The following is a 24516-nucleotide window of genomic DNA, read 5'->3' as shown; positions in this document are numbered from 1 at the left end:
ATTTTTTGCAATTATTTACATCCTCCTTAAGGCTGGAGCTGTTATAACAGGTCTTCATTATTCTTATTGCCTGCAATATCAGTGCTTCCATTTGCTGCGGTTTCTTCTGGAACAAGGTTACTCATTACCATCAGGTGCTCATTTAGCTGGCATTGTAAAATATGGATTATTATCAGAACAACAGTTTAAGCAATGGTTACCTCACTTATTATTGGCTGGATTGGATCCTTTGGATTTGCTCACTGAAGCTTGGTGAGTGACAAGTTTAAAGAAGCCTCAAGTTATTATTTTGAAATATTGTCTTGTTTATAGTTAAAGTAGCAGTACATAAAATATACACATTTGTTTGAAATATTGCAATCTTTTTTATTAGTTTTATTTAACTACAGTAGTGAGCTTACTTGCAAAGTTGCCTGATTTTCTACAGGTTCCATTAGCAGTGGATATCACAACTGACCAGCTTTTAAAAATAAGTGCTTAAAACATATTGTAACATATATCTAACTTTTCAATGGAACTTTGCATATAGAATTAACCTTTAATGGGTTTCAACACAATAAGCAGAAGTTTAATGTTTCATATTGGTAACGTATTAATTTATATCTTGATATTGCAGTTAATTCATTCTATCTATAATATCACTAAAGCAATATTCACAATCCGGTATCTGATCTTTAAATTTGTTATGCTGGAATGGGTGTATGTGTAAATTGAAAATCTGTGAATAATGATGCCTGCAGTGAGGGTGGAGGTGCTTCACATGATGGAATGGGCTGCATTCAGCCATGGAGTCATAGAGTGACATAGTGTGGAAACAGGGCCTTCAGTCCAACTTGCCCACATGTCTCGGCTACACTGGTCCCATCTGCCCGCGTTTGGCCCATATCCCTCCAAACCTGTCCTATCTGTGTACCTATCTAACTGTTTCTTAAATGTTGGGATAGCCCCAGCCACAACTACCTCCTCTGGCAGCTTGTTCCATACCCTCACCACCCTTTGTGTGAAAATATTACTCCTCAGATTCCTATTAAATCTTTTCCCCTTCACCTTAAACCTATGTCCTCATGTCCTTGATTCACCTACTCTGGGCAAGCGACTCTGTGCATCTACCCGATCTATTCCTCTCATGATTTTATACACTTCAAAGATCACCTCTCATCCTCCTGTGCTCCAAGGAATAGAGTCCCAGCCTACTCAACCTCTCCCTATAGCTCAGACCCCCTAGTCCTGGTAACATCCTCATAAATTTTCTCTGTACCCTTTCCAACTTGACAACATCTTTCCTATAACATGGTGCCCAGAACTGAAAACAATACTCTAAATGTGGCCTCATCAACGTCTTATACAATTGCAATATGACCTCCCAACTTCTGTACTCAATACTCTGACTGATGGCCAATGTGCCAAAAGCCTTTGACCACCCTATCTACCTGCGACTCCAACTTCAAGAAACCATGCACCTGCACTCCTAGATCTCTCTGCTCTACAACACTCTCCAGAGCCCTACCATTCACTGTATGGCCTGTCCATGTTAGACTTCCCAAATTGCAACACCTCATATTTCTCTGTATTAAATTCCATCAACCATTCCTCAGCACACCTGGCCAACAATCAAGATCCTCCTGCAAAGTTGTACAACCATCTTCACTATCTGCAAAACCACCCACTTTTGTATCATCTGTACACTTGCTAATCTTGCCATAAATGTTCTCATTCAAATTATTGATATAGATGACAAACCGTAACGGGCCCAGCACCAAACCCTGAGACACACCACTAGTCACAGGCCTCCAGTCTGAGAAGCAACCTCTCATCATCACCCACTACTTTCTTCCATGAAGACAATTTTCTACCCATTCAGCGATCTCTCCTTGGATTCCATGCGATCTAACCTTCCAGATGTTACAATATTTGTCGATCACTTTGCGCAAGCCCATGTATGCAACATTTACAGCTCTGACCTCATCGACGTTTTTGGTCATGTCTTCAAAAAACTCAATCAGATTTGTGAAGCACGACCTACCACGTACAAAACCATGCTGACTATCGCTAATAAGACCTTGTCCGTCTTAATGTCTGTATATCGTACCCCTCAGAATACTTTCTAGTAATTTTCCAACTACAGAAGTTAAGCTCACTGGCCTATATTTTCCAGCATTTTCCCTGCAGCTCTTCTTGAACAGAGGCATAACATTTACCACCCTCCAGTCCTCCGGCACCTCTCCTGTATTTAAAGACGACTTGTAAATTTCAACCAGGGCTCCCGCAATTTCCTCTCTGGTTTCCCACAATGTCCTCGGATATATCTGATCAGGCCCTAAAGATTTGTCTACCTTCATATACGATAGTACCTTCGGCACCCCTTGGGGTGAGCAAAAGTTCAATTTGCTCAGTCTTGGGCAAAGTTGTTGTCAAACCAAGCTGTGATGCATCCCAATAGGATGCCTTCTGCTGTTCATCTGTAGAAATTGGTAAGAGTCGTTGGAGAGATGCTGAACTTTAGTCTTCTGAGAAAGTAGAGGCATTGGTATGTTTCATTGTGGTTGGTCCAGGATAAGCTGTTGGTGGTTATTTAGACCTGGGAACTCTAAACTCTAGACCATCTCCACTATGACTATTGATGCTGATTGAGTCATGTACACCACTGCACTTCCTAAGGTCTATAAGTAGATCCTTCATCTTGTTGACATTGAGGGAGAGGTTGTTTTTACTCAGCTTTCTATTTCCTCCTTGTATTCCGCCTCATCATTGTTCAAGATCCAGTTCACTGCTGTGTTTTCATCTGCAAACTTGTAAATGCGGTTAGAACAGAATTTGGCCTCAGATTATACTTTGCTATTTATAAACAGGTTCTAGGTGCATAGAAAGTACAGTAAGGGGCTGAGAATGTATCCTTGCGGGGTAACGGTGTTGATAATTGTGGTGGAGAATGTTTTATCACCCAAACCTGCTGATTGTGGCTCAGGAAGTCAAGGATCTAGTTGTAGAGTGGGATGCGGACTCCTCGGCCTTGGAGTTTGGTGATGGCTTTTGTTGGAATTAGGGCATTTGAGCTATTGTGAATAAACAGAAGTCTGATCTTGTTATCGAGATATTTCAGCGATGAAAGTAGGGCCAAGATGATGACGTTTGTTGTGGACCTGTTATGATGGTAGGCAACTGCAATGGATCAAGGGTGTCTGAGAGGCTGGAGTTCATGTGCTCCATGACCAACCTCAAAACACTTTGTGACAGTGGATGGCAGAGCCACTGGACAATCATCATTCAGGCATGCTATCTTGCTTTTCAGTGCATCAAGGTATTACCTGCCATTAATTATGAGAGGAATAGATTGGTGTATAAAATCATGAGAGAAATAGATCGGGTAGATGCCCAGTCTCTTGCAGGTGAATTGAGGTCCAAAGGACATAGGTTTAATGTGGAGGGGAAAATATTTAATAGGAATCCGAGGGGTAACATTTTCCACACAAAGGGTGGTGTATGGAATAAGCTGCCAAAGCAGGTAGTTGAGGCTGGGACTATCCCAACGTTTAAGTAACAATTAGACAGGTACGTGGATAGGACAGTTTGGAGGGATATGGACCAACGGAGGCAGGTGGGACTAGTGTAGCTGGGGCATGTTGGCCGGTGTGGGCAAGTTGGGCCGAAGGGCCTATTTCCACACTGTATCACTCTGAGACTCTGGGACTCTAATTCTATTGGTGTTCAAGGATAAGAGCAGGGATTGAAATCTGCTAAATTATGCATGAGTTTAGGCATGAAAGTGCATGTATATCTCTAATCTCATTTAAAAAGTATTCATATTATATAGATATATTTTTAAATTGACTTCAGGGCCCTCCTCTCATTGCCCCACATTTGTGGGTTCTGGCCAATTTCCCTCTTCCTCAGACCTGCCAGATTTGGAATGATTGACTACTCGTAGCAGGAGGCATGCCTTCTGCACTTATCATTTCCTCTGATAAGAATTTTCTGGTATTGCAATTTAATCCCGGCGTGAAAGCCAGTTGGGGTTGTATTTTTTCATGACCAAAGTCATTAAAAATAGAGGCATGAAGTAAACATCATTTGTCATTTGAAGATTAAATAGCATTTATCGGGAGCATCACGAGGACATAAAAGCTTTTGTAATTCTGTTATGCACAACATAAAAACTCCCTTGCAATGAAAAATTCCAGGCAAGAGTGCAAATCGAGATAGCAATTTTTTTAAGCTCCGAGGCATTTGGTACTCTGTTAAGAATCTAGAAGGGAAAATTAACCCCAGTTTTACTTTGTTGAAGGGCTTTGATTTATTTTGTTTAGCCTCATAAGTACTACAGATTAATCTGTTCATGTTAAATTTGTACCTGTACTGTCTTAACACAGATATTAATTTTGCCTAAACAAATTTGGAAATGACTGCATTAAAATGGCAAAGATTGGGATTTATTACCTTAAGGAAACCAAATCTCAATTACATGTTTTATAAAGTTTACAAAGTGCTGGAGTAACTTAGCAGTCAGACAGCATCTTTGGAGAACATGGATAGGTGATGTTTCGGATCGGAACACTTCTTCAGATGCGTCCCGACCCGAAACGTCGCCTATCCATGTTCTCCAAAGATGTTGTCTGATCCGTTGAGTTACTTCAGCGTGTAGTGACTTTTGATTTTACAGGTTATTTAGGTTCAATAGCCAATACTAGTAAGAATTGCCATAACCTTGTGCCTCACCAGTGGACATCATCATCAGGAGGGGAGCATAGTTGGGAAAACACTGATGAACAATTGCCTAGAGACTTAGGACTTCTTGTGGCTCTCTATCAGAATCCTAACGTTGCAGAACTGCTGATATTTTCCCAGTGGTAATTTGAAAGTAGACCAATCATGCAATGCGATTATTTTCTATAATCCTGCATTAAATTATAAAAATATGTACACAGATACGACCCGTACCAGTGTATTGTGATGGAGATTCTTGGAAAGATGTTGAGACTGCTGCAAAGGCCAGAGTTCAAGATTGAGCCTACAGTGTTTCTATCATTAAAGAGCAGTAGCTTAGCAATCAATGCCTTGGACACTTGTTTCACTGTACATCTTTGAGCTACATTTATTTCAAAATAAGCGATGCATTTGCTTGGTTTGCCACTGCATCAGATATTACACGCTGATCTATTCTCTGTTGACATCATTCTTTAAAGACGTGCAGATGACACCACTGTAGTGGGTAGGATCTCAAACAATGTTGAGACAGAGTACAGGGAGGGGATAGATAGGTGTAGGTTTATTATTGTCTCGTGTATGGAGGTACATAAAGCTTTGTTTTGTATTTTCCTCTTTTCCCCTCTCCCATCGGGCAGAAGATACATAAGCTCGAAGGCACGCATCACAAGATTCAGCAACAACTGCTTCTCTGCTGTTATCAAATACTGAACATACCTCTCATAAGCTAAGGGTATAGTCCTGATCAGGGCTGTGGAGTCGATACCCAAAACACCCGACTCCGATTCCTTGATTTCTTCTGTCTCCCACTCCGACTCTAACTCCGACCCCGACCCCTAGGTAATGCTGCAGCTCTGGCGGCACGGGGCTGAGGTGAGTGGCACCCTCTCCCCTTCCCTGTCCCCCCTCGCCCGCTCACGGCCCCGGAAGACACTCCCCGCCCGGCAACGGGCTTTGTCAGTTGGAGAGGGTTGCCGCGCCCGCAGGATCGTCAGTTGGCGTTGCCCCAGGAGAGGCCCACAGGAGAGATTTGGACCCAACTTGGTCTAGCAGAAATTAAAACTAAATGCATAGGTAGTTAAGTTTGCTCCAAAAGTACATACCCCAAATTTATTAATAACTTGTCCTTAGGAACAGAATTGCTTCTGCCAGTTCCTCTTTCATTGAAGCCCTTAAAACTGATTTAATTATTTTCAGTGTGGAGAACAGCCTCTCCACACTGACTTGAGTGGGTAGCATGGCTGTTACTGTCATAGTGGCAAATTTTACTATTTCTGGATAAGCAGGAATGACTTCTTCTACTGTAAGTTTAGATGAGCGATCATATTTCTCTACTTCTGTTAAACCATGAAAATCTTACTTAAATTCAATTAGTTTAACATCAAAAGGCTGCTTTCGCATTCACATATTTAAATGGGAACGCTTTGCTCTCGACTGTTCAATTTTATCTAAATATTTTGCAAAATCTGACTCTTCATCATTTGAAGAGGATGACGATTTGGTACTCCCATGATCTTCATTTAGTGGTTCTTCTGACTTTTCAGGTAGTAGCCCATTTATCTGAACTGCAACATCACAGAGAGCCTCTTATGCTTCAGCAATTTGATCTTCGCTCAACAAGATTCGGTTCATTGGATCTACGTAGACAGCAGCTAACAAGATCTGATTTTCAAGTAGCAGACCCTCTCTTTTCTTCATTGATGATACAATTCCTTCAGCAATTAATCCTCCAGCTTCGGATAGGTGAAATATTCTTTTTTTTCCACTCCCATAGGAATGTACCAGGAGTTAAATCCTCTGTTTGCAGCTTTTTGGTGACTGCATAAGGGTGAGCAAGCAAAGCTTCTAATTGTGATGCCTCCCTCCATTGATTTTCAGTCAGTAAGACCTTAGAATTATCAATGTCTAGAAAGGGTTTTAGGTCAAGCAAACACTTAACCATCATATATATGTGCTGCCCCAGCGAGTTGCTTGGTCCAAAATAGGCAATAGACAATAGGTGCAGGAGGAGGCCATTCGGCCCTTCGAGCCAGCACCGCCATTTAATGTGATCATGGCTGATCATTCTCAATCAGTACCCCGTTCCTGCCTTCTCCCCATACCCCCTGACTCCGCTACCCTTAAGAGCTCTATCCAGCTCTCTCTTGAATGCATTCAGAGAATTGGCCTCCACTGCCTTCTGACGCAGAGAATTCCACAGATTCACAACTCTCTGACTGAAAAGGTTTTTCCTCATCTCAGTTCTAAATGGCCTACCCCTTATTCTTAAACTGTGGCCCCTTGTTCTGGATTCCCCCAACATTGGGAACATGTTTCCTGCCTCTAACCTGTCCAGTCCCTTAATAATCTTATACGTTTCGATAAGATCTCCTCTTATCCTTCTAAATTCCAGTGTATACAAGCCTAGTCGCTCCAGTCTTTCAACATATGACAGTCCTGCCAAAATAGCTCCCTTTCCTGCACATGTCTGGAGGATAGCATCAACTTTAGAGGTCCTGGCTGTTGTGGCTACTTGCCTCTCCTTACCTATCAGAGTAGCTGCATGGTATTCTTTCAATCCATCTCTTATTGCTAGTTGCAATGTATGTACAGCACAACGCATATTTTGGATTAGACAGCTGAGATGCCTCCTCAACAATATCATCTAAAGTTTCATCATTCTGTTCTATTTCTGCTATTTCATTTTCAGAATCTGCATCAGAGATTTCCCTTTCAGTAGTGACTTTTTCTTCTTTAACTTTATTAATCTTTGCTATTGTGCATAGCATATTTGAAAAATTAACAGTGATGATGCATAGAATCTGGTCTATCTTAATTTCAAAATCTTTCAAAATTTCTTCCACTAAGTTCTGGAGATAAATGCTGTCATGATGTGCCTTGGTGTCCTTTACTCCTAATGTCCGAGTTACTATTTTATTGTTTTCATCAACAAATCTAGCATTCATAGCAAAATAGTTAACTCTGTGACGAGTGGTGGCATCCATTTTAATGAACATGAACCGCCCCTTAAGAGTTTTTCAAAGCTTTTCCTTTTCATTCTTGGTTTCTTCAAGAATAAGTTTTCTGTTACTCTCCCTTGCCAGAGAAACTCCTAGTTTCTTAGCCATTTCAACATTTAGGCCTAGAAAGGCTGGTTGTGAAAATAAAGTTAAGGCTACACCATTTCTTACAAGTTCGATAAGGTGTTTCTTAAACATTTCTGTGGTCATTGTTACAGTTACTTTGTCTGAAGTAATGAACCTTGTAAGTGAAGCTTGTCCAGGTGGTCCCTCAGATTTTTATTTTGCTGACTTTAATTTAGTTGTACGTTTTACGTCTTTATATTTTTCTCGGTCTATGTAACACTGGAGCACTGCCATCACACTTAGCCAGGGCTTGTCCCATTTTCAGCCCTCTTTATTACTATTAATTTACACAGACCTGCTCAATTCACAAAATTCTGTACCAATTTACACAGACCCCGAGTAGTGTGACCTGCTCAATTCACAAGAATCGATTCCAATTTACACAGACCCCCGAGTCGTCTGACCTGCTCAATTCACAAAAATTCTGTACCAATTTACACAGACCTGCTCAATTCACAAAATTCGATTCCAATTCACACAGACCACAAGTAATCTGACCTGTTCGATTCACAGAATTCTTTACCTAGTGTTGTCATCTTAAAGGATCTCGGCAGGGAACCAGATCATGTACCAATTCCTCTTTATTAGGCATGCGGGAGTGGGAGAGCTACATACTCGTTGCCCCTCACGGTCCCACTCAATAGTATTGAGCACAAACAGTACATTTATACCTGATTTTTCACAGGTAGTTAATCACAGTCAGTTCATTCCTTAGCACATCCCTCAGTACATCCCTCCTCTAGCTCTTATCTTTCCTGGCACCAGTTCTGATCTTGTCTGGACTACACTTGTCTTTCAAAGTGGTTTGACTTAGCAATCGGGCGTCTTATCTTTTTTTGTCCCAACATCCTGAATCTGTTTCTTTTGTCATACATTAAAATGCAATTTCAGTTACTCACAGCATTTTATCTTGTTTCCACATATTTCCTGCAGCATGAGCTGCTCCTTGACCCATCCCGTTCTAAACTCTTTCACTGAAATACTTTACTTACCTTTACAACTCACTTTAGTAGTCTCATTGGGACACAGCCCCACCCCCCTGTTAGTTTAGGTTAGGTTAAAGGGGGGGGGGGGGGAGTGATCAAGGGAAACCCTGTTTGTTTAGGTTAGCCAGTGTTTATACTTTTACCTAAATGAGCCCTAACCTTTTTTCTTTCATTACCCAACCCCTTACTAACCTTTTAACCTAGAATATTGTGTCAAGCATTCAACTGAAAGTAGAAATTATGGTTTGTATTGATGAAAAATTACCAAATTCTTTGACGCTTCGCCAAGACTAGTGTTTACTGCTGTTGAGAAGGAATTAATCATCACTGACTATTTATTTTGCAGTAAATCATGGAAATTTGTAATCTGTATTCATTTATAATATATTTCCCCATAAATGAATGACTAAATTTACCTTATGAATTCAGAAATTATCCAGACATGTTCAATCAGTAACAGGTGAAGGGAAATCAGCTGGTGATCGTGTTTATTTACGTTTTGTTTCTCGTTGTTCTGCCGCCAGATGGCAGCACTGATTTGATTTCTCATTCTCTCGAGTGGAAATAAAGTGTGCAGCATGTTTAAAAAGTTGTTTTTTCCCCCCCGATTTACGTAGTCTCTGAAATTTATGTTGAGATCCGAGTCGGGACTTTTTTACTGACTCTGACTCCGACTCCAGCAGCACCAAAATTGCTATGACTCCGACTCCGACTCCACAGCCTTGGTCCTAATCTCCCAATCCTATGTCATTTCAGCCCTTCCTTTTTCTTTTTATTTGTACTTTCTCTGCAGTTATAATACTGCAATGTTGTAAGACTATATTCTACATTCTGAAGAACCCGTTTCGACCCGAAACGTCACCCATTTCTTCTCTCCAGAAATGCTGCTTGACCCGCTGACTTACTCCAACATTTTGTGTCTACATTCTACATACTGGTTATTTTTATCCTTGCATTACCTATTATACTTGGGTGTGGCTTGATTTGACTGTATAGCACACAAACAAAATTACTCACTGTACATTGGTGCATATGACAATGTAAACCAATACCAATGACAGTAACTGAGCAATGGAAACCATTTTATTGCCTGTAATGATTCTGAAGCTAGGTGTGTTTCATTGCGGCACGGTAGCGCAGCGGTAGAGTTGCTGCTTTACAGCGAATGCAGCGCCGGAGACTCAGGTTCGATCCTGACTACGGGTGCTGCACTGTAAGGAGTTTGTACGTTCTCCCCGTGACCTGCGTGGGTTTACTCCGAGATCTTCGGTTTCCTCCCACACTCCAAAGACGTACAGGTATGTAGGTTAATTGGCTGGGTAAATGTAAAAAATTGTCCCTAGTGGGTGTAGGATAGTGTTAATGTACGGGAATCACTGGGCGGCACGGACTTGGAGGGCCGAAAAGGCCTGTTTCCGGCTGTATATATATTCAAGAAATCTGGCCCAAGTAATAATGACTCATTATCTTGAATTAAAATTCAAATCTCTACATTTTTTTTATTTTGTTCGTTGTTAAGTTACTTCCTGAAGGCATTTTCCATTACAAGTTTGATGTTTGTAGACTTCGGTTTAAGACTTCATGGTTCATGATGAAAAAAATTGGCACATTAATGGTAATTTAATGCTGGCCATGCATTTTGTTTATTTAGGTTTACTTCATAATTTTTGAGGTTTTTTTATTATCAGAAAAAAATAATCTTCAAGTTTGTTGGTTGTTTAAGTGTTGTGTACAATGGTGAGTTTACCCATCTTCAACAGTAAGTCAAGTTAACTGGTGTATGAATTAATGTAGTGTTACATAATCCATCACTGGAAACTAATTTCCTCTGATTTTTTTCAAGTATCGGTATGACTGATTATTTTGCTTGGATCAAGAGGCTGGCAGCATTTTGCTGATTCAATTGAGACATCCATTTTCTGGGTGTGTACCTTTTAAAAAAAATAATAACTTTTTTTGCAATATACCTCAAGTTTTGCCAAGGAATTAAAGCTTTTAAAAAATGAATGCCTATGATTTAAACTTTCTTACTTTATCCATTCCTCTTTGCTGCAAATAAAGTTGCTTTATGCTACGCTGCATTTTATTTTCTGAATTGGAAAGAATGCAATGATTATCACTGCCATCTTGGCACTGTTAATGATAAAGCAGTTTTTTGAATTAGATCATTAGCTATTTATCATTATTCATTTCTTTACAAAAATGTATCAAACTTTTACTGTGTTTTATACCAATGAACATCATCACTAATGTCTCTTGTCAAAAAATAATAAATATTTTTTGAAACATCATACATGATTCTCACTTCACACATACTGAGACCAGCTTCAGATACCCAATGGTGTTCTTCACGGAAACTCATAGAAATTGCAACCCTTTGCTGAGTGCCTGATGGCTTCAGTGACCTGAATGTTTGAAGGCACATTGGCCTGGAAATTTACTGGCAGTTATTCCTCAATGCATTCTGTCCCAACGGTTGCTTTGGTTGTGGGTCCACTGCTCAAAGGGTGTACTTTATTTTTGCACTTTGCACCAGTATAGGATGTAAAGAAAAACAGGCAAGTCTAAGGGCTATGTGTGAAAGAGAGGATTGTTTTGGATTGGATGTTGGAACTGTGGCTTGAGTGGGGTGTAATGGGGGAGATCAGCAGATTAGTCAGCTGCCAATGATCGGTGAACTGTGCATATCTGATCAATAGATGGGGTGGTGCTAAGTCATAGGCCTCTGATCGAAGCATGGTAGTGTTGTAGGTGTTGAGCTTGGGTGGAAACAGTGGATGGGTAGAGGAGTCCAAAGGCGATCAGATAGAGTTCCTATCTTTGAAAGTGCTGCAGTTGTTGATGTTGATCATCAGTTTTCAGGTAAATCCAATGAAGTGGTACTAAGCTCAGGGATATCCACAACACTTTAGAAAAGGCAATTAGCAGTGCCATTAGTTAACTTACCCTGATAACTGTGAGGAGAGCTGTGGAGACTTTCTGAAGACTTTGGCACAAGATCAAATGCTGCAGCTACATTTCTAGTCCCTTGACCCTATCCATTGTCGGGCCCACGACCCACGCACTGCACGACTTGAGACATCAGTCTGCGTACTAGGGATTGACTTCAGGCATTGATCTGGGCCAGGGGCAACTCTGTTGCTGATATTAAATGCAATTCTAATTAGTCATTTTAAAGAGCTGTCGCGAGCCGGCTAGGCTGTAAAGGTCTGTGAATTATCAACACTGTCTTGCTTACAAATGAGCCTACCCATTATCATGCTGCCTGTTATTGAAATATTTACTTGTTGGTCCTGCCTGAGTTGAGCAGTGATGGGCTGGGATCCATTTGGGGAAGCTTCCTTTACATTGTTCTGCTGAAGAGCAACAGTGCTATGAAATGCAAAAAATCTACAGATGCTGAAAATCTGAAATTAAAACAGATAATACTGAGGGATATTCAGTCAAGAGAGAAGCAGTGTATAAACTAGCAGTGTTTTTGTCAGAATGTGTAAAGTGAGTAAAACTTTTTTTAAATTGCAATGGGGAAGGAGTGGAAAAAAATAAAGATTTGTGAAGGAAGACATCCTTTATTTGGAGATGCACCATTTGTTATGTAGGTGCCGACTGCTTTGCATTTTCTATGTGCATTTGTAGTATTTGAATATCTTCCTTTTTAATTTATATTTGATTTGATTTTAATTTTTTTAATCTGCAGGTTAAATACAGCCGGTGACAGAATGCTTCATTTTGTACTGGAGTTTACAAACTGGAAGAGGCTTCCTCTGGCAGTGGATCCGATTCTTTTCTGCCGCAATGCAAGCTCCACTTGCATTGAACAGCAACATTTTGGTATGTAATTGCTTTAAATACAAATTACAATGGGACATTTTTATAATTATAGTCAATAAAGCAGAACTTATAAAAACACTCATGTTTATTATTTTTTATCTGTTACATTGTGCTGCATATGCAATGTACTCTACTGGTCTAGTACCTTCACTGCTCCATGCTTTTAATATACCAAATTCTTGCAATGCAGTACAATGACTAGAGGAGCATGGTAACACATTAATCTTCAGCATTGAATTCAATGGGTTGGAGTCTCCAGATGACATGTCAGTTTGCATGGAGTAATGTTGAGAGTCAAGTACTGATAAAAGTTGATAAGTGAAAAAACAGATGGTGGAAAGCTCAAGTCAGAGTCTCTGTGCCTGTGATTGTGCTTTTGCAAGCAAGATATGCATTGTACTTGTGGCTCACTGTACTACTGTATATAACAATAACCTGAGTTGACTTGACATCAAAATAGAAAGTGCTGGAACTGCTCAGGTCAGATTGCATAGAAATAGGAACAGAATTCACATTTCAGGCTGGGCATATAAATATTAGCTGAACTTTTGCTGGCTTCAGCTTCTACTTTGATGGATGGAGAAATTGCTCCTTCAGTATAAGTTACAGTATTAATTAAGAGCAGGTTATGCTAGACCTGACATTTATGTGTCAGAACTGGGTCCTTCACTCTGTCAAATCAGTGCAGTCAATTAAGCAGCCATCTATCTATCTATATATTACTAAACTCAGATCTTGTATATATATATATATGTGTCCGTGTCCGTCTAAAAAATTTATGGTGTAGACGTGAGGCGCAAATGTATTTTGTAGATGGAAAATTGGTCAGAAATTACCCACTTTTGGTATAAAAGTTAGACACAAAGTGCTGGAGTAACTCAGTGGGTCAGGCAGCATCTCTGGAGATAAAGCATAGGTGACGTTTTGGGTTGGGACCCTTCTTCAGACTGAAAGTAAGGTTGGGAAGAACTGGAGGCAAGAAAAGATGTAAAGAGTGGTATTTTTAATTATTAAAAATAATTGGCCCATCCTATATATGTTGGTAACACAGAGCAGTATAAAGTTAATATTATCTTGAATATTGTTAATGGACAAGTACTTATTAGCAAACATCACAGGAAGGGGAATTCCAGATTGTTCACTTTCCATTTCCCCTACTCAAGGATAACAAAGCCAGTGGTAGCAATCCAGTATTTTGGCCATGGGATAGCTTGGGATCCTTGGACCATGTTGGTACTGTTACACATGAAACTCATGAGCAGTTGAGGTTCCTAATGTCCAAGGTGGCAGATGGTGGATCACACTCGTAGAGTGATAATGAGTATTTTTTCTGAAAACAGTCACAATTAGTTCACAGGATTGAGAGCCTTACTATTGTAATCCTACTTGTTAAATATGATGTAACTCAAACCACCTCTGTGCATGGAGACACAAAAGATTGCAGATGCTGGAATCTGGAATAAAAAGCAAATGTCTGGTGGAATTCAGCAGGTGAGACCCTTCTCGTGGACTGCTCTGAAATGTCAACAGCCCATTTCCCACCACAGATGCTGCTTGGCCCACTGAATTTCTCCAGAAGTTTGTTTTTTGGTCTTAAACTATTTAATTTGAGCATCTTGTCTATATTGAAGTGGAATTTTGATATTAACAGTTTTGCACTAGGAAATGGGACTTAGAGAACAAAGTATAGTCATGATATAATCCAGGTACAAATAGTAACTCTGGGTTATAGGTGTAATGCCATGCTAATTTGAAATCATCTTGCTCGAAAGTGAGAATTGCAACAGGCCTGTGAGTCACTTTTCGTTTATGCTGAATGTATATAACATTATTTTTATTTTTCATTACTTTTTGATGTTAATCTATAATACTATCTAATTTTCTGTTCCAATTTAGATGAAATTCCTCCATTGGCTCACCTCAGTCGTTTAAAAATTCGATCAGCACTGAAAAGTGAACAACTTCGTTCTGACCAATGTATTCGCCAGTTACCACTCCCATCTTGTCTGCATGATTTTCTGCTTTATAAGGACGTGTTGCAATTGTACGGCATTCCTGAAATTTCAGAGAATCAAGAAGAAATGGAAACAGTAAATAGTTCTGTTAAAAATTTGGAAAACTGAACAAAAATGGCAAATGTGGAAGGTAATAGATAAAGCGTGGATGATTTAGCTGTTGTAAATTGCCACTTGCTCTGTTATTAGATTGGACTTGCTTATCTATTTAGATTGGGATCTGCCATTGCTGGTTGTGAAAGATGCTACAGGATTTTATCAAATTTTGTAGGAGCTTCTCTTAAAATCTGTCCCACAAAAGGCTTTTTTCCACCATTTTTTACTCCACATAGAAACATATGTGTAAATATAGAAAAGTACAGCAAATGAATGTGTCATTGGGCTCACCATGTCAGTGCTGATCATGATGCTAAAATAAATGAATCCTATCTTTCTGCAACATGGTCTGAATTCCTCTATTAGCTACCTGTTCATGTGTCTGTCTAAGTTTTTCTTAACCATTGCGATTGTATCTGCTTCAGCCACCTCCTGTGCCAGGACAGAAGAAGCATCTGTGACTATTGGTATTTAAAAAAACTTGCCTCACAAATCTTCTTTAAACTTCCTCCCACTTCACTCCTTTTATACCGTTTGCTCTGACTGAAAACAAAACACTCAAAATTCATATGGAGCTTGTTCGGATTGAAGCACGAATGATGTTTCCACAGTTTCACAATAGAGGGTCAGCCAGAGAATTGTGGAAAGCATGGAAAAAGTCTCTTTGGCCCGACGAGTTCATGCGAACCATCAACCACACGTTCAGGACTAAGAAGGTGAAATGTCCTCGCCCATAGGGTAGTATTTAGTTTAGCGATACAACATGAAAACAGGCCTTTTGGCACACCAAGTCCACTTGGCACCCATTAACAATTTAATTTAAAGTTATGATATTTTGATTGCAAGTCACTCAAAAATTTCCTCAGTCATTCAGGGTGATGACATAAGCCAATGTTTTACCTGAAACTTTCGCAAAAACCTTGTAAAATCAAACCAATAGTTATCGTTCTCCAACTATCAATGTTTTGTCATTGAATTCTGTCACAGAGTCATCTCGCACGGAAACAGGCCCTGTGGCCCAACCTGCCCATGGCGACTAAGATATCCTATCTACACTAGTCTCACTTGCCCATGTTTGACCCCTTTAAACCATTCCTATCCATGTACCTGTCCAAATGTCTTTTAATGTTTATTTTTAAAAATTTTAGTTTAATTAATTACAGTGCATATAACAACAACAATAAACCCCATCCCTCCCCTTCCCTACATAATCATGAAAAAACAAAAACAAACAAATAAATAAAATAATTTTAAAAATTAAAAAACATAACTACAATGTGACAAAAAAGACAAAAACACAAAATCATGAGTCAAGGTAATTTTCACAAGTCAAATATTTCAGTATTTTCTCTGCTGGATTCACAGAAGGTACAAAAGCGTGTGGCATTGAGGGGATAGTTTTACTTGTCCTTAATATGCTGCAGCACTGGGTTCCATATGTTGAAGAACTTCTGAGGGTTGCCAGACAATTCATATCTCAGCCTCTCTACGTGTAAGATGCCCATTAATTCTCTTAACCAAGTCTCAAACTGAGGAGCAGAGTCTGATTTCCATGGTTTCAAAATACATCTGTTGGCAATTACCATACCATAAACCAAGATTGTGCGAGCATTATGGTCTAGCTTCTCAAGCGTTGTGGAATACCCGAATAGCGCAGTTTCAGGGTCCGGAGTTAAAGTGACGTTTAAAACAGTAGAGTACCATTGAAATAAAAGACACCAAAAGTTGTGAGGTTTTGGACAAGTCCAAAAGTGGTGAGCGAGTGTACCCTCAGCGGTCTTGCATCTATTACACAAAGGTGAGAGATCAGGAAAGATTTTATGCAGCTTAACCTTAGAGTAGTGTAATCTGTGTATAACCTTGAATTGAATCAGTTGCAGCCTAGAATTAATAGAACAGGATTTTATACTTTTCAGTACTACCTTCCAGACATTGTCATCAATTTCAATGTTAAGGTCTTCTTCCCAGGTTTGTTTTGTTTTTAAAGTAGATTTATCTAGTTTGTTTGAAAAGATACCTACAAAAAATGAGATTAGGTTCTTTGCTTCTGGGGGACCCAGCAAAATTTTGGACAATGAGTGGTCTTCGGGCAGGGACTCAAAAAGCGAATTGTTTTGTCGAACATAATTTCTCAGCTGTAAATACCTGAAGAATTGAGTTTTGGGCAATGAGAACTTGGATTGTAGCTGAACAAATGATGCGAAGTGTCTATTTATGTAAAGATCTTTTATTGTAACTATCCCTTTAAGCTCCACTCTCTGAACGCTGTGTCTGTAAATGATGTGGGGGGAAAGCGTGGTTATGCCAGATTGGGGCGTGCATTGACATATTCAGAAGCTCAAAAGCTTTCCTAATTTGGTGCCATATTCTCTGAGCATTGGACAGAGTGAAGTGATCCTCTCTAAGAGAGGCGAGAGATCTGGGTAATGAAAAAAGGAGAGCAGGGAGAGAGGTTTTTGGGGTTAAGATTTTTTCAATCGCCAGCCAAGGGGGCAGGTCATATCCAACTTTCTTTTAAACATATCTTTTAAATGTTGTTACAAAATCTGCCTCAACTTCTAATTTTGGCAGCTTGTACCATATACGCACTACTGTCTGTAGGGAAAACTTAACCCTCTGGTTCTGATTAAAACTTTCCCCTCTAACAATAGATAATAGGTGCAGGAGGAGGCCATTCGGCCCTTCGAGCCTGCTCCGCCATTCAATGTGATCATGGCTGATCATTCACAATCAGTACCCTGTTCCTGCCTTCTCCCCATACCCCCTGACTCCATCATCTTTAAGAGTTCTATCTAGCTCTCTCTTGAAAGCATCCAGACAATTGGCCTCCACTGCTTCCTGAGGCAAAGAATTCCACAGATTTACAACTCCCTGACTGAAAAGGTTTTTCATCATCTCTGTTCTAAATGACCTACCCCTTATTCTTAAACTGTGGCCCCTGGTTCTGGACTCCCCCAGCATTGGGAACATGTTTCCTGCCTCTAATGTGTCCAATCCCTTAATAATCTTATATGTTTCAATAAGATCCCCTCTCATCCTTCTAAATTCCAGCGTATACAAGCCTAGTCGCTCCAGTCTTTCAACATACGACAGTCCTGCCATTCCGGTAGTTAACCTAGTGAACCTACGCTGCACGCCCTCAATAGCAAGAATATCCTTCCTCAAATTTGGAGACCAAAGCTGCACACTACTCCAGGTGCGGTCTCACTGGGGCCCTGTACAACTGCAGAAGGACCTCTTTGCTCCTATACTCAACTCCTCTAACCTTAAACCTATGTCCTTGGATTCTTGATTCCCCTACTCTGAGGAAAAGACTCTGCATTACCTTATCTATTCCCCTTATGATCTTATACTACGCTATTAGAACAGCCCTCCACTCCAAGGAATAACATCCTTGTCTGCCCAGACTCTCCCAACAGTTCAGGCCCTCAAGCCCTGGCTTTCTAGCTTAACAGCATCCGTCCTACAGTGGGGTGACGAAAACGGAGACAATACTCCAAATGCAGTCTCACCAATGTCTTGTACAACTAACATAACATCCCGACTTCTATACCCAATATCTTGACTGATGAAGGCCATTGTATGAAAAGCCTCGCAGACAAAGCCTGCTGTTATAAACCACAAATGGCAATGGGTCCAGCACCGATCCCTGAAGAACACTGCTAGTCACAGTCCTCCAGTCTAAAAAAACAACCTTTCACCATCTGCTTCCTTCCATGAAGTCAATTTTCTATCCAGTCAGCTAGCTCTCTCTGGAACCCATCTGATCAAACCTTCCAGAGCAGCCTATCATGCTTACTTCTCAAAAAATCAGATGCCTAAGACACAATCCTCCACGCATCGAACCATGTTAACAATCCGTAAGGATAGAAAGAATAGGAGTAGAATTAGGCCATTTGACCCATCAAGTCTACTCCACCATTCAATCGTGGCTAATCTATCTCTCCCTCCTAACCCCATTCTCCTGCCTTCTCACCATAACCTCTGACACCTCTTCCTACTACTTGGTGGGCTAACAGCTTCATTAACGTGCACGTAATCTTGAACCACAAAGCCATTATGTTGTTCCTTGCTTCTCACAATCTCTCATCCGTCAAAAGGCCTACCACTTTGAGAAACCGTACAATGGAAATTCTATTAGGATGAGTGCGATCCCCGCCAGATTTATTAATGTCATCACTTTTATAGAAATCAAAATACACTCCCAACATTCCTGGAATACTATTAGAGCCGATCACCGCACCATCAACAGCGGCTAAAGGGTGACCATATCTTCTTGTCTTCCTCCGCATTATTTAACTCAGTGCTTTGAATTGTGCGCAGAAATCGTGTGGTACTCATTAACCTTTCCATTACATTTCACTGCGGGACTGAAGTCCTTTAAAACCTATCACTTGCATAACTGCATTCTCTATAACCTCCAATTTTTTTTAAATTATCATGTGCAGTGTTAAAATTATTCCAGGCCTGGCCAAATTAAAATGATGAATTAAAACACTGCGCTCAACAGTGGATTCTTGCTGATATCCAGAGCTTGGCTAATCCTTAGATGTAAGATAGAGGAAGAATCCTTGGCATCATTGCTACGCTTGCTCTTTAGAAGGATTTATCCATTTGGTCCCACAACTATTGTCCTATCCCTTTAAATGTAATTTTTTCCTCGTGTATTTATTCAGTTTCCATGTGTATTTTCCATCCTTGATTTCTTTTCAGTCATTGACATGGTTGACAATGCAATCTTTCTCCATTGCCTCTATCGTGCAGTTGAGTAGTCAGCCCTTGCTTGGCTTCACTCACCCCTTGCCCTCAAATCACAGGAAGAACATTTCCAGTTGTACCTTTCTGCCCCCCCCCCCCCCCAAGTACTACTTTCAAAATTCCCATAGAATTTGTTATGTAGACCATTTTGATTGGATTTTAATTGGAATAAAACAAGTCAGTCTCAAACCCAGCAAAGAGGAGAATGCCATTCTACCTGAAATCGGACTGGGTTAGATTTGAACTCTGGGGATCAAAGGCTAGTATCAACTGCAGCTTTCCTTTTTTATATTGGGTTTCTCCAGGGTCCTCCATTTTCCATTAACAACCCAAACACATACAAGCTGGTTGATTAAATGTCCACAGTAAACGATTGGTAGAAATTGCAGGGAGTAGATGGAAATATGGGGAGAATAGGTTTCAGAGAAAATTAGGGCTGAAAGGATCCCTCAAATGAGATTGTGCCATAAACCTAGCATAGTCTTGATGGACTGAAATGGTCTGCTTCAATGAAAGGTGAAATATATTTTTGTAATAGTTATTTTGTTTCATTAAATCATTTAATGTATATTATAGCCAAGAAAATATATTTTTAAAATCTATAGCTTAGAACTTTCTATAATGGTCTTTAAAGGGACATTTGAGACTGATTTTCTGGAAATTAAGTAAAGCCATTAAACTAATGATTTATAAACTATCACCAAATAATTTAGCTTGAGATTTGATTATATTTTATATTTGACTGCCCAATGGAAATTGATCAAGGGTGGTGAAGGAACATTTTTCAATATGTTAATATGATATCATTGAACGTATAAATCCTAAAGAAAACCTCTAGAAGAGCTGCCAGAAGGTCATACTGTAAGTGGAAAATAAACCATGTGAATAAGAATACAATAGTACAATGGATCAGTCAAACTGAACTTGTAACCCACCATTTGAAATTGTTTCTTGTAAATGGGTGGTAAGGTCCATATATAAACTTAAGGAAAAATTCCCAGTTGGGTTTAGAAAGCTTTTTAGAGCAGTGAAAGTGTTTACTGGTCAAAGGAGGGCAGCAAAGACTCGTGATTTCAATGAGCACCATAATAGCTGTCAAAGCCTACATTATTACCACCGTGGTAAATAATAATCGCAGCTGCAGCAAGTGTTGGCTGCTCAAGGGAATTGGGCTCAGGGTCAATAAACTGGCGTCTGAGTACATCAGGGTGGGGGATAAAATTCCCTGGACATAGTATCCCAGCATATAGTTAAAAAAGATCAATCTGAAGAAGGGTCTCGACCCAAAACATCAGCCATTCCTTCTCTCTTCATATCGAGTCCACATCATGAGATTAGAAATTGTTCAGCCAGAGATGAACCTGCTTCTCGGCATCGGCATACAATGGCGTCTTGTGCTTCTTGTGCGTAGTGGTGGAAACAGGGCCGATCTTTCCTTGACCCCATTCCTTCTCTCCAGGGATGCTATCTGTCCCGCTGATTTACTCCAGCATTTTGTGTCTACCTATAGTTACACACTTTAGACTACCTATCTCCAAATGGTCAGGGCAGGCTGAGTGCCTGCAGAAGAGGCAGGTAGTGGAACCCAGAGGATAGTTCCAGAGGAACATCTGTCCTTGACCAAACAGGTACAAGGTTCATGTCCCTAGTGTAGATGAGGGAGGATGTACAAACTGTCTATAACACCAAGGTACATTCAAGGAATGGTGGTGGAAGGAAAACATTACAGTGATAGGGGATAAGATAATTAAGGGAACACACACTTCTCTATTGAAAAGACAGTCCAAAGGCTGTGTTGCCTGCCTGGTGCTAGGGTTAAGGACATCTCTTCTGGGCTGGAGAAGAAGGGAGTTTGGCTGGGGAAGGATCCAATTGTCATGTTCCACATAGACACTAATGAAATATATTAATTCTACTAGAGGTTTAAGAGCAACTCAAGGAAAAATTGAATAGCAGAACCCACAAGGGTGATAATTTCTGGTATGTTACCTGACCTGCATGCAAATTGGCAAAGGGTAGAATAGGATTAGAAAAGTAAATGGATGGCTCGTACTTGAAAATGGCTTCTAGTTCATGGAACACTGGTACCGTGGAAAGAGAGAATTGTTCCGTTAGTTTCTGCTTCGCCTGGAGAATCTCATAAATTAGGCTGTAGATGGCATGGAAAGAGGCCGGTTAGCCTACAGTTTTTTTCAATTCAATGATACTTATTGTCACATGTACCTAGGTACGGTGAAATTCTTTGTGTTACATATAATCTGGTAAAATTATACAGCAGACCTCACCAAGGCAGTACACAAGGAGTTTCTGGCACCGGCAAAGTTACGAAAAGTTAATCGAACAGCCTTATCTTTTCGCCACAGCGGGCCACAGCAGCACCACATGTGGCCGCAAGTGGCCCTGTGCCAGGTCCCCCCTTCGTTCTCGGTGGCCTCCCACCAGGTTCCCCCTTCAGTCTCGGCAGCTGCCCGCCGGGTTGTTCTCGTCGGCACGGGTCCCTCTTCTCTCTCTCTCTCTCTCTCTCTCGGCGGCACAGGTCCCCCTACACTCTTGGCGGTCCCGCTATGATCTCGGCAATTGCTCGTGGGTTCCTCCAGGCAGTTGGTGGCGTGGATCCCTCCTCGCTTGCTAGGCCCCACCCGCGCGGATGTGCGGCTCTGCGGTGCATCTCGGGTGCCGTGGCACGAGAGCCCGGCCTGCCGTTAGAATGGGTCGCAGCCTGCTGGGATACAGGCAAATGGTTCACCTGTTCACATTAATTCTGTGTTATCTCACTTTCGCATCCAGTCCCTACATACCAGGGGCAATTTACGGAGACCAATTCACCAACAAACCCACATGTTTTGGGAATGTGAGGGGATACCCATGTGGTAACAGGGAGAACACACAAACTCCACGCAGCCAGTACCCGAGGTCAGAATCGAACCCAGGTCCCTGGTGCTGTGAGGAGGTAGCTCTACCTGTTTTGCCAATGTGCCAATAGCTTGACTACCATATTAAATAGGGGCTGGAGGCTAAGGAAGCTGTTCACCTTTGCCATGATCTCCAGTATAGATGTTGGAGGAGTGGGGTAGCCAGTCTTGTGCCCATTCCAGCCCTTCTCATAGCCATTTCCCAACCCCCATTCTTTCCAGCAGTAGTTACAGAAGAGAACCACGGCCCTGAGAACTCTCGCTGTGAAGGGACGTAGAGCAGATTAATATAGGATTCATGAATTCCTTCTGAAATCACTCAAGACCCACATATGTACTTGAACAATTCCTGGAAAGCGTAATGAATTGTGCACGTGCAAATCATTCTCCACTGGTATTGAAACAAACCTGGACAAATCTTTCTCACAACACTATTTTAGCAGATGTTTTGAAGCATAATTGAATATATTAGCCATTGTGGTTAACCAAATCTAATAAACTGTTGATTGTACTGTCCTTAAATTACATTTTAATTTTCATGCCGGAAGTCATTGCAGGACAAACTATTCAAGTCACAGAATTATTATTTAAAGTAAATTGTAAATTGAAGATAATATCCAAGCAAATTAAATAAGCGATTTTACCAGAGCACTTAACTAATATATGATGATGGTATTGCAGCTTTAACTCGATTAGGAGAACTGGAATTTAAATATGATTGTAATCCCCTGCTTTTACCCTTGGCTAGTTCATTGGACCAACGAGAAGACATTACAGTTGTACGTCTAACTCTGGAAAAATAAGAGGAGCTGGACCTTCGTTTTCACTTTTGATTACTACCCTGGAATGTTGCTTGCAGAACATAAGTATGGAAAGGGCGGAACAGTGGCGCAGCGGTTGAGTTACTGCCTTACAGCTCTTACAAACCCGGATTAGATTCTGACTACGGGTGCTGTCTTTACAGAGTTCGTACGTTCTTCCTGTGACCGTGTGGGTTTCCTCTGAGATCTTCCGTTTCCTCCCACCTACAGGTTTGTCAGTTAATTGGCTTGGTATAAGTGTAAATTGTCCCTAGTGTGTGTAGGATAGTGTTAATGTGCTGGACTAGGTGGGCCAAAGAGCTGTATCTCTAAACTAACCTAATTTGAAATATGCTGCTCTGTTCCCCAGGGTTGAATGGTTTGTCATTAAATTTTAAGACCGAATTAGAGGATCCTAAATGGCTGTTAGGGAAGTGTTCACCATCAGACAAATTACACAAAATATAATTTTTGACATGCAGAATATGCACAAAATGAAAGAGCTTGAATGAAAATATCATCTATATTCAAGAAAAATGGAGACTGGAATTAGGATTCCCAAAACTCAACCGTAGTGGAATTTTCCTTTAGCTATTTTTGTCAGTTTATGTGTCAGTGAGTAATATTGAATTCCTATGATTATTCACCAACATTACTATTGTAGCATGTGACCTTCAGAAAGATAAAGATTTGATGCAATTTGTTTTATTTTTATTTGTAATTCCTATTTTCCTATGCAAAAGGAGGGAATAATTTATTTTAAGCTACATAAAAGTATCTAAAAATAAAAAGAGGAGTTACATTTTCTTTGAATAGTCATATTATTCTCTTTAATACAGTATTACATCCTCTTTGTTTACAAAAAAATATGGGTGCATTAATAACAAATGTGAATGCAATTATCAAAACTCCAAGACGTATTGATAAGATTTAATTAAAATTAGGCTAACCAATGAGCAATGCTAGAGATAAGAAAAAGTCAGACAAATTTCAGAAATAAAATGAAGAAAAAATGTTAATCAACATCTGAAGAGACAGTTAAGTTGCTTCATGTTGAAGCTATTCCAAGTTGCTAAAGTGTTTTTGAAGTCCCCTTAATATTAATCATATATGGTTAGAATTTACTGTTTAACAGTCAGTGACATTTCAAAAGTGCTCTTCAAACCTTCAATCAATAGTTCCAAGGGTGCATACCTGACAATTCTCTTCTCCCTGTACAGATTATAATTGACATGCTGTGTTTCCAACAATTTTTAATTTTGTGCTTACCCTGAAATATATTTTCTACTGTC

At 40.3% G+C, this 24516-nt stretch overlaps 1 protein-coding gene across 4 annotated transcripts in view; it reads left to right on the top strand.

The window, feature by feature from the left end:
* The window catches only part of asb3 (ankyrin repeat and SOCS box containing 3), a 64019-nt gene extending 48955 nt beyond the window's left edge, over window positions 1–15064 (top strand). For all 4 annotated transcript variants that reach the window (XM_078405785.1, XM_078405786.1, XM_078405787.1 and 1 more), the window contains exons 8-10: window positions 1–252; window positions 12510–12643; window positions 14540–15064. In XM_078405785.1, the coding sequence (XP_078261911.1) occupies window positions 1–252; window positions 12510–12643; window positions 14540–14766 (613 nt within the window). In that variant the 3' untranslated portion in view covers window positions 14767–15064. The remainder of the gene's footprint in view (window positions 253–12509; window positions 12644–14539) is intronic.
* The last annotated feature ends 9452 nt before the right edge of the window (window positions 15065–24516 follow it).

The sequence above is a fragment of the Rhinoraja longicauda genome, chromosome 9 (genome assembly GCF_053455715.1).
Source record: "Rhinoraja longicauda isolate Sanriku21f chromosome 9, sRhiLon1.1, whole genome shotgun sequence".
Taxonomy (NCBI): domain Eukaryota; kingdom Metazoa; phylum Chordata; class Chondrichthyes; order Rajiformes; family Arhynchobatidae; genus Rhinoraja; species Rhinoraja longicauda.
Note: the sequence above shows the minus strand (reverse complement) of the source record. Positions and strands in the feature narration are given on the sequence as shown.